At 39.4% G+C, this 11,438-nt stretch overlaps 1 protein-coding gene and 1 pseudogene across 1 annotated transcript in view; one reads left to right on the top strand and one right to left on the bottom strand.

Annotated features, from left to right (window-relative positions):
* Positions 1 to 2,422: 2,422 nt before the first annotated feature.
* On the top strand, positions 2,423 to 2,826 carry LOC115507870 (annotated as a pseudogene).
* Positions 2,827 to 4,341: 1,515 nt separating this feature from the next.
* The window catches only part of LOC115507867 (protein FAM122A-like), a 49,315-nt gene continuing 42,218 nt past the window's right edge, over positions 4,342 to 11,438 (bottom strand). Inside the window, exon 12 of the mRNA XM_032592147.1 lies at positions 4,342 to 5,875. Within this exon, the coding sequence (XP_032448038.1) occupies positions 5,845 to 5,875 (31 nt within the window). The 3' untranslated portion in view covers positions 4,342 to 5,844. The remainder of the gene's footprint in view (positions 5,876 to 11,438) is intronic.

The following is an 11,438-nucleotide window of genomic DNA, read 5'->3' as shown; positions in this document are numbered from 1 at the left end:
CAGCATTTGAGGAGTCCCAGACAAGACTCAAACAACCCTGGAACTTACACTAGAGTTCCTATATGCTAAAGTGAGATTAGCAAAGCTTGTTGCTTGGCAACACATGCTCTATAAACCCTTGGATCTTGGGTACAGTGAAATAGACAAAGTACATCTAGTGTTTTGTTTCATTTAATTTTTTTTAGTGTTTATTTTTGAGAGACAGAGAGACAGAACACGACTGGGGGAGGAGTAGAGAGACAGGGAGACACAGAATCCAAAGCAGGCTCCAGGCTCTGAGCTGTCAGCACAGAGCCAGACGTGGGGCTCGAACTCACGAACTGTGAGATCATGACCTGAGCTGAGGTCGAACGCTTAACCGACTGAGCCACCCAGCGGCCCCTGTTTTGTTTCATTTAATTTTTTTTAAATGTTTATTTATTTTTGAAAGAGACAGAGACAGAATGCAAGTGGGTTAGGGGCAGAGAGAGAGAGGGAGACACAGAATCTGAAGCAGGCTCCAGGCCCCGAGCTGTCAGCAGAGAGCCCGACGCGGGGCTCGAGCTCACAGACTGCCAGATCGTGATCTGAGCCGAAGTCGGACGCTCAACCGACTGAGCCACCCAGGCGCCCCCTTGTTTCATTTAAAAAGAATTTCTTCTTTGTCACCAAGATCCAAAGGCTGATACCATGCTTCATAGCTTTCCAGATGCTCACAGCCCCTAACCAACAGGACACTGGGAAATATCTATAAAGTCAGACTCTTCACCTGCCAGTAAGGAGGGAGTATGAGAGGCTACATACACATTTACTACGTCACGGGGAGTTTAGCGAGCCATAGCTTCTCTCTGAGAGTGATTTATCTATGAATTTATCTCAAAGTTAACTAAAAAGAAGTGGGAAGTCATATGAAGCTATTCCTAAGAATTTTAGAAGACTCTGGAGAAAATCAGGTCAGTTTATTTTCTAAATCAAATAGGATTATCTTTTGAAGGAAGTATGCCCTTTAGCTGATCATTTTAAACAGTGATGAATAATTGCATTTGGCCAAATAACAAAACCCAAGATATACAGGGTAAATTCTTTGAAAACAAATAAAATCCAACGAGCGTTTTTAAAATAAAATAAACGTATTTAAACATATTCCCTTACTCTCACTGATGGCTTTCTTATCTTAAGGGAGATTTAACACAACAAATCCTCTAGAAAAGCAGGATCTCAAAATGCAAACACTGTTTAAATGAACCACACACATAAAGTACTCAAATGAATATGCATTGCGGGTGGGAATACAAAATGGTAACATCACTTTGGAGAACAGGCTGGCAATTTCTGAATAAAGTTAAACATGCACTCACCATTATAATATAGCAATTCTACTAGATACTCAAGAGAAATTAAAGTATACATCCACATAAAAGTTAAAACACAAATATTCATAGCAGCTTTATTCGTAATGGCCCCCAACTGGAAACAACCCAAATGTCCATCAAAAGGTGAATGGACAGGGGCGCCTGGGTGTCTCAGTCTGTTAAGTGTCAGACTTCAGCTCAGGTCATGATCTCATGGTTTGTGAGTTCCAGCCCCACATTGGGGTCTGTGCTGACAGCTCAGAGCCTGGAGCCTGCTTTGAATTCTGTGTCTCCCTCTCTCTCTGTCCCTCCCCTACTCACGCTCTGTCTCTCTGTCTCTGTCTCTCTCAAAAATAAATAAACATTAAAAAAATTTTTTAAAAAGGTGAATGGACAAATTGTGCCATATACATACAATGAAATATGACTCACAATAAAAAGTAACGAACCACTGATACAGAAAGCAACATGGATGGATCTCAAGGACATTCTAATCGAAACCAGCCAGACACAAAAGAGTACATACTATGTGATTATACATGTATGTGAAACATCATAAAGAGAATCTAATCTATGGTGATAAAGAAAAGGAGACCAGTGATAACCTGAAGCCAGCAGCAGGGGTTGAGATTAACTAACTACAAGGGGGCATTCTCTCTGGCGATGGAAGTGGTCTGTATCTTGACTGCAGGCTTAAACTGGGTGCAGTTTGTGATAAGTATGTAAATTATATCTCAGTAAAGTTGACTTTAAGCATAGTATTAATGGAAAACTCTTCAAAAGTTGAAGATTTTTACAAACATTTTTATTTTTTTGATTTATTTTTTGTTTTGTTTTCTTTTAAGTAATCTCTATGCCCAACGAGGGGCTCAAACTCAACGACACCAAGGTCAAGAGTCACGTGCTCTACCGAACTGAGCCAGCCGGATGCCCCCAAAAGTTGAAGATTTAAAGTTACTTCTGCTTAGCAAGTATTAAGTATTAAGCATCCTGTTGGAAACTATGCACCAAGATGCAGTCCTTGCAGTGAGGAAACTACTCTCTTGAAAACACTAGGCACACAGAACAAGGTAGCTGAGTGGGGCGGTGGCAGCAGCCTTGTGGACACACAGATGCAGATCTTTGTGAAGCCTCTGATGGGTAAGACTATCACCCTCAAGGTCAAGCCCAGTGACACCACTGAGAATGTCAAAACCAAAATCCAAGACAAGGAGGGCATCCCACCTCACCAGCAGCGTCTAATTTTTGCGGGCGAACAGCTGGAGGATGGCCGCACTCTCTCAGGCTACAATCTCCAGAAAGAATCCACCTTGCGCTTGGTGCTTTGCCCGTGGGGGGGCATCACTGGGCCTTCCCTCCGCCAGCTGGCCCGGAAATACAACTGTGACAAGGTAAAATCTGCCGTGTTATTCTCGTCTGCACCCCAGCGCTGTCAACTGCCGCCAAGAAAAAGTGAGGCCACACCAAAAACCTGCGCCCCGAGAAGGTCAAATAAGGCCCCTCTACTGACTCTTACTTTGCTTGTAGGGCAGGCTCCTGCCCAAGCCCCAAGACCCTGTGCCCTCAATAAAGTTTCCCTTCCACCGACTGGAACAGTAAAAAAAACAACAACAAACAAACCAACAAACAAAAAATTAAGCACACAGGCACATACGCATGGTGGAAGGCACTGGGCTGCCGCTATTTGGAGCTGGTAGATACAGTTTACCAGGATCATTTAAATAGTGCCTACCATGTGGGAAGCATGGCGAAAGGGATAAAAGGCAAAGGAGTCATGAGGCTGGAAAGAAGACCAACGTATAGATTAGGTTGGTCAGGAGAACTGGGATCAGATCAAGGACAAGAAATGGTATTCTACATCACTATGAACCCTAGCTTGTCACTGTCATCTTGTTAGGTGCCTCTCAATAGAGAGGCCAATATGGATGCAGCTCGACCGTGTCTAAAAACTGGTACAACGATTGGGACAAAGAGTAGAAAATGATATAGGACAAGAGGTTCTTCAGATTCCTTGGCCAGGCTGTAGGGACTCTCTTTGCCCTTCCCATCAGCATGAAAGCCCTCTTGTTCTCTCCTTTCAGTGTTTGATAAAAAGTTCTACTAAGGTTTTAACAAATACGGGAGATTGCATAAGGAACTTATCTGGAGTGTTTTATTAATCTATGTAGCTTTAGAAATTAAAAGATGGGGAAATAGCTAATTGAGTATCTACCATATAATCTTTTTTTTTGACAAATTCCTACCACAGTATATTTATTTTAAACACTGAAAAAAATATCTGAAGCAAAATTTTTGTATTGAATATACAATTTGATAAGCTATTTTTGGTTTTACATTATATTATGAACATTTTCAAATGTCAAAAATAATATTTAAAATATTATTTTAAACACATGCCTAATCGTTTTTATAGTTATTCAGTTATCTTTATTTTTATTATTTTTTTAACTTGTTTTATTTTTTATTTTTTTAAATTTACATCCAAATTCGTTAGCATATAGTGCAACAATGATTTCAGGAGTAGATTCCTTAATGCCCCTTATCCATTTAGCCCAACCCCCTCCCACAACCCCTCCAGTAACCCTCAGTTTGTTCTCCATATTTAGGAGTCTCTTCTGTTTTGTCCCCCTCCCTGTTTGTATATTATTTTTGTTTCCCTTCCCTTATGTTCATCTGTTTTGTCTCTTCAAGTCCTCATAGGAGTGAAGTCATATGATTTTTGTCTTTCTCAGACTAATTTCACTTAGCATAATACCCTCCAGTTCCATCCATGTAGTTGCAAATGGCAAGATTTCCTTCTTTTTGATTGCCGAGTGATACTCCATCGTATATATATACACCATAACTTTTTTATCCATTCATCCATCGATGGACATTTGGGCTCTTTCCAGACTTTGGCTACTGTTGACCGTGCTGCTATAAACATGGGGGTGCATGTGTCCCTTCGAAACAGCACACCTGTATCCCTTGGATCAATGCCTAGTAGTGCAATTGCTGGGTCGTAGGGGAGTTCTATTTTTAGTTTTTGGAGGAACCTCCATCCTGTTTTCCAGAGTGGCTGCACCAGCTCGCATTCCCATATAATCTTACAACAGGATTCAGAGTACAGTCACGTCGAACTGGACGTATTCTGAAATTGCTTTGATTAGAGAAATCTAATATCACATTTTTTTAAGGAACTGATAATGAGATGCAAAAAAAAAAAAGTGTGGTGTGTGGTGTGTGGTCGTCATTTCTCGGTCCCACACTTGAAGGATGTTGACGAACTGGACAATGTTCAGAGGCCAACGGCTAAGATGGTAACAGGTCTGGAAACCATCTCATAAAGACTAGAATGAAAACACAGAGGAGAAAACATTTGTGGCGACATGGCCACTGGTGCCAAATATCTGGTGATGGACCCTTGCGTTGTTGCCACCTTTTGGCTGTCGTGAATAATGCCGCAAGGAATATTAGCATACCTGTATCTGTTTGCATCCTGGTTTTCAAGGAGTGGAATTCTTGGATCATCTGACAATTCCGTGTTTACTATTTTGAGGAACTGCGAAAATGTTTTCCACAGTCACTACATTCTAGCCAGCAATGTGCAAGGGTCCTATTTCCACATCCTCACTAATACTCGTTTATAGCCTTACAAAGTTTTTTTCTGTTATATATCCCCATAAAATTGCTCTTGGCAATCTAGCGTAAACATCTTTCCCATGTCGAGTGACATATGACCATGTTATCATTCTTAATGGGTGCACAGATTTCCATGGAGGGAACGTACTGTAATTTGTTTAACCCAACGTTTTCCAAAGGCTGTACATAACATAGATCCCACAAGATCGCCCTCAAAAACAAGAACTTAAGTTAAAAAGTTAAAGACGCTTCATACCCTATCTCTTTTGTTGGGCTATCACCATGTTAAAGAAACGATTTTAATGGGTTTTCCTAAACTTCCTTAACCATCTTTTATTCTTCAGGACACTTAACCTATTCATATTTTATAAAACACCCTGAGAAATGGTGGCCTAATTGATCTGTGGCAAATACTAGGTTTCTTGTTTTTTACATAGAACTTGCCACTTCAACCACTTTCAAGCATGCAATTCTGTGGCATTACTTACATTCACAAGGTACACCATTCCAATGATCTATTTCCAAAACTTTTTCATCATCCGAAGCAGAGACTCTATGCCCATTATGAATAACTCCCCATTACCCCCTCCCCCCAGCCCCTAGTATCCTGTAATCTACTTTCTGTCTCTATGAACTTATCTATTTTAAATATCTCACTCAGCGTGTTCTCAAGTTTCATCCATGCTGTAGTACGTACCAGAATTTCATTCCTTTTCATAGCTGAACAACATCCCACTGGAGGTATGATGTAATTACACCATATCAACTGGTGATGAACACTGGGGTGGTCGCCACCTTTTCGGCTGTTGTGAATAACGCCACGAGGAACAACAGCATACAAGTATCTTTTTGAGTCCTCGTTTTCAAGGAGTGGATTGGAAGATCGAGGATCTTACGAGAATTCTGTTTCATATTTTGAGAAGCTGCCAAAATGTTTGCCACAGTCAGTGCACTATTTTCCATTCCAACCAACAATGTACAAGGGCCCTCTGTTTCTCCACCTCCTCACCAACACTTGTTAATATCTCTTTTATTACAGCCATCCTAGTGGGTATGAAGTGATACCGCTTTGTGGTTTTGATTTGCATTTGTTTAATGACTAATCATATTGAACATCTTTTCATATGCTTATTGGCCATATGTAAATCTTCTCTGGAGAAATGTCTATTCATAAAGTCCTCTGCCCATATTTTAATTGGGTTGTTCGTCTTTTTGTGGCTGAGTTATAAGACCTGTTTACATATTCTGGATTAAACTCATCACATATGATTTACAAATTTTCTGGTTGTCTTTTCACTGTCTTGTTAATGTCCTTTGAGGCACGAAAGTTCTTAATTTGATAAAGTTCAACTTATCCATTTTTTCTTTAGCTGCTCATGTTTTTAGTGATATATCTAAGAATCCATTGCCCAATCCAATATAATGAAGATTTACTCCTGTTTATCCCCTAAAAATTTAATGGTTTTAGATCTTACTATTTAGGTCCTTGATCCATTTTTAGCTAATTTTTGTATACGGTGGGAGGTAGGAATCCAACTTCACTGTTTGGCATGTGGATATTCAGTTGCCCCAGCCCCATGTGTTGAAAACATTACGTTTTTCACAACATTAAACATCCTTTTCAACCTGTCCCATATTTTTCCCTAAGAAAAATTTTTAGAAGAATTGCTGTGCCAAGAGAGGTGCACATTTTGAAGGCTTCTGATACATACCACCAAATGTCCTCCACAAAGGACATTAAGAACCCACTGCAGTGAATTTAAACACCACTTTCCCCATACTCTCAACAGCCGTGTATACTACAAACACATTTTAAATCTCTGCTAGTCAGGGGCGCCTGGGTGGCTCAGTCGGTTGAGCGTCCAACTTCGGCTCAGGTCATGATCTGGTCATTCATGAGTTCGAGCCCCACGTCGGGCTCTGTGCTAACAGCTCAGTACTGGGAGCCTGCTTCAGATTCTGTGTCTCCCTCTGTCTCTGCCCCTCCTTCACTTGCACTCTCTCTCAAAAAAATGAATAAACATTAAAAAAGAAATCTGCTAATCACTGTGGCGTGGGAATGTATTCCAAATAAAGTTTAAGAGAGGTTTAGCTGAACTTCCCTTGATAGTCCCAACATGCTAGCCTCAGCACCTTCCTTTCCAAAGGCTTCACACTTATGAAAAGATTATCTAAGAACAGGACTCAGTGTAATCTACTGCAGAGTTTAATATAAGTCGAGTTAAGGAAGCAAACTAAATCCTCCCTTTCAGAAGAGTGAGACTAGAAATGGCAAGTATAATTATGTTCCTCTGCTAGATAATGTAATTTCAAAATATTTCCCTCCTCAGGGGCGCCTGGGTGGCTCAGTCGGTTAAGCGTCCGACTTCGGCTCAGGTCATGATCTCGTGGTCCGTGAGTTCGAGCCCCGCGTCGGGCTCTGTGCTGACAGCTCAGAGCCTGGAGCCTGCGTCGGATTCTGTATCTCTCTCTCTCTCTCTCTCTCTGCCCCTCCCCCACTTGCAGTCTGCTTCTCTCTCCCTCTCAAAAATAAACAAACATTTAAAAAATTAAAAAAATATATATATTTCCTTCCTCAGCACAAAGTCACAAACCAGCTATTGGCGACTTTCAAGTGTGCCCTCTTTTGTGTGTGTTCAACGGAGAGTTACCAAGCACAAGAGTCATGCCATGAAATCAACTAAACCGGTTAGAGGTTTTTCTTATAGCCATATCCTAATTATCAAGGAAAAAGAAAAACTATTTTGATGGTGGTCTGCTATTTACTACTAGTTGAGCACTTCTGAATGGAAACTGTGCCAGGGCTTTTAGAGTCGATGTAGCTTTTTGTGCCCTGTCTCCTTTGCTTCTCTGAAACAAAAACGCCAAGTGTATCTTTATTTTGTTTTATCTCAAGCTGTAGTCACTAGAAGGAAAATTTTACGGTGAGTGTTTTGTCAGTGGGAACCTGTATTAATATGGAAATCCTGAGAGGATCATTTATCCACACAAAACAAGAAACCAGGGGGAAATGAGCTTTCCACATTTCATCATAAAGCATGCATAATTCATACAAGAGAGGCAACTATTGATGAGGCTGAACAAAATGAGTTTCTTGTTGCCAGAAAGAATCAAAATATTAGGAATCGAGCTCTCTGATTTCCTAAATACTTTATTAAAGCCCTCAGAAGCTCAATGCCATCATGCATCTGTTACAGTAGCAAAGATGAAGGCAAATGTTTTTCCAGAATCAATAAAATTTTAAGTGGCAGACCGGACCTTGTAAATATCTAGTTCAACTGTATTGTACAGATTGGAAATCTGAAGCCCAGATTGGTGAAGTGACTCTGCTGAAAGTCACACAGAGCAGTGACCGAGCTGGAGCCAAAGTCAGGTCTTCTGACTCCTATACTCATAATATAATTGGGTCATTCCCCTAAAAGTTTGACATAAATAGTTATGTTAATTGGGTCATTCCCCTAAAAGGTGGACATGAATAGTTATGTTACCAGTTTACTTTGAAGTCAGTGATGCCACGGAGATCTCCAATTTCATATATATATAGACTATTGGTCAATTTGTAGGATTCAGTTAATAAATGCATTAATTTAATGCATTTCTTCCAAGAGGCCATGGTCATTAAGGTCTCCCACTATTAAGACAGTTGAGCAAGTTTGCAAGATTCCTATATATGACTTTCTCCACCCATACATTCTAGACATTTATAAAAATCAATCTCATTTACTCTTGGGTTAAGAACCACAGTGGAAGAAATCTGTAAGAGATCATAGAGTTTAAGGGAAACAAAGTTACCTTTTTGCCAGAGTACTTATTGTTCTTGGGCCTTTTCTAAATGCATAGTTTCAATGATCTGACAGTGAAGTCTACCTATATGATATATTTTTCAAGCTCAACTTTTAAGATCTAAAATATTTAAAAACACTTGAGGCAAATTGTAATTAGTTTTCTCCATAGATATCCAAAGTATCATACGTGCATTTTCATCGTGGATATTTATATATAGTTGCTTCTAGGTGAATTTTAAAAATTCATTTAGGAGATGAGATTAAATATATCTTGTAGTGGGAGTAGTAATAATTCAAGGAGCAGGGACAAAGATCAATGCAGAATTAGAATCTTAACTCATCTGCTTTTAATAGCACATTTGATTTGTCTCTGTTCTAAAGAGCCAATGAAACAGGCCACCTAGATACAAATTCTAACCCCATCCCCCCTTTTTTAACATAAGAGCTTTCTGATAGTGAGAGTTGTCCAACAGCAGAATGAACTGTTGTGTGAAAGTCAGTTGATTACTATAAAATTTCAAGCTAAGGCTAAAAGATCATTCGAGTGGAATTCTTAAAAGGATTTCTGCATTGAGAGGTCCATTAAAAGGCTTCTAAAATCCTATCATTCCAATATTGTGTTTCTCTCCTACTTTTATAGTTCAGACATCCTTTCATACGTGTATCTGTAGTCATCTTAGATTGCCTTGTCTTGTATCATTATTATTTTTGTACTTACTCTGCTTGAAGGCAGGGATGGCATTTCACTCATCTTCATATATCTTACAATTTTAAATAGAGTTTCCTGACACTTAATTGAATATACTTGAAATTATAAGCTTGATTGGTCGATTTAGTCATAAATCTTAAGAACTGTAGTTTTTACCCTGACCTGAGAATCTGACTTATTACCAGTGAGTCCTCATGTCAGGATGAATCTGGAGTGCTGCTCTTTTATAACGTTATAAGTAAAGTAGGAATATTTGATCAAACATGAATATATATTTAAGGCATAAAAATGATACTCTGAAAATACTTTAAAAAAACAGGAGCGTCTGGGTGGCTCAGTTGGTTAAGCATCCAACTCTTGGTTTTGGCTCAGGTCACAATCTCAAGGTTTGTGAGATCAAACTCCACATGGGGCTCTGCCCTGGGCACGGAGCCTGCTTGGGATTCTCTCTCTCCTCCCCTCCTCCCTCTGCCCCTCCCCCATTCATATTCTCTCTCTCTCTCTCTCTCTCTCTCTCAAAATAAATAAACTTAAAAAAATATTTTAGAAACATACTTCTACTTTCATTTATCCTTTTATTGACAATGTGAAAACTGGTGTATATGTACATAAACATACATATATATTTATAAACAAGCATATATTTATAATATATAAGAACAAGACAGGAGCGCCTGGATGGCTCAGTCGGTTGAGCATCCGACTCTTGATTTTGGATGTGAAAATTAATGTATATGTACATAAACATACATATATATTTATAAACAAGCATAAATTTAAAATATATAAGAACAAGACAGGAGCGCCTGGATGGCTCAGTCGGTTGAGCATCCGACTCTTGATTTTGGATGTGAAAATTAATGTATATGTACATAAACATACATATATATTTATAAACAAGCATAAATTTAAAATATATAAGAACAAGACAGGAGCGCCTGGATGGCTCAGTCGGTTGAGCATCCGACTCTTGATTTTGGATGTGAAAATTAATGTATATGTACATAAACATACATATATATTTATAAACAAGCATAAATTTAAAATACATAAGAACAAGACAGGAGCGCCTGGATGGCTCAGTCGGTTGAGCATTCAACTCTTGATTTCGGCTCAGGTCATGATCCCAGGGTCATGGGATTGAGCCCCGCATCGGGCTCTGGGCTGAGCGTGGAGCCTGCTTAAGAGTCTCTCTCTTTCTCCCTCTGCCCCTCTCCCCTGCTCACGTGTGCACTAAAATAAAATAAAAAAAAAAAAAGGAGAAGACATACCAATGCTATGTTCAATACGGTCACCTCTTATTCTGCTATTTTTTAAAATGGGTTATAAGATAGATGATTTAAAAAACTAACAAGAAAAATAAGTCAAAATTCTAAAAGTATCCTGCTGCAGGTTAAATTGTGTGCACAAAAAGATAATGTTAAAGTCCTAACCCCCAGTATCTGTGAATGTGACCTTATATGGACAGAGGGTCTTTGTCGATGTAATCAAGCTACGATGACGTCATAATGGATTAGCTTGGACCCTAAATCCAATGACTGGTGTCTTTATAAGAACCACATGAAAACACAGGGATACAGGGAGAAGCCCATATGATGACAGAGACAGAGACTGGAGTGATATGTCTGTAAGGCAAGGATTTTTGGCAACTGCCAGAAACCAGGAGAGAAATATTAACAAATTTTCCCTCAGAGCCCCCAGAAGGAAGATCTCTGTTGACACCTTGACCTTGGACCTTCAGCCTCCAGAACTATGAGATAATCTATTTTGACTGTTGAGGCCACTCAGTTTGTGGTACTTTGTTATGGCGGCCCTAGAAAACAAATACGTGCCTTTTACTATGAAAACTGACATTATAATCCTTTGGCATGTTTAGGATGACAAAATAATAGTCTTACAATAATTTTAAAAAATCAACCAGTCTGACAGGTATGAGGTGGTATCTCACTGTTGTTTTGATTTGTATCTTCCTGCCCAGCAATTGCACTACTA

Source organism: Lynx canadensis, chromosome X, assembly GCF_007474595.2.
Source record: "Lynx canadensis isolate LIC74 chromosome X, mLynCan4.pri.v2, whole genome shotgun sequence".
Lineage (NCBI taxonomy): Eukaryota > Metazoa > Chordata > Mammalia > Carnivora > Felidae > Lynx > Lynx canadensis.
The sequence above is the reverse complement of the archived record's forward strand: the minus strand, read 5'-3'. Positions and strand labels throughout refer to the sequence as shown.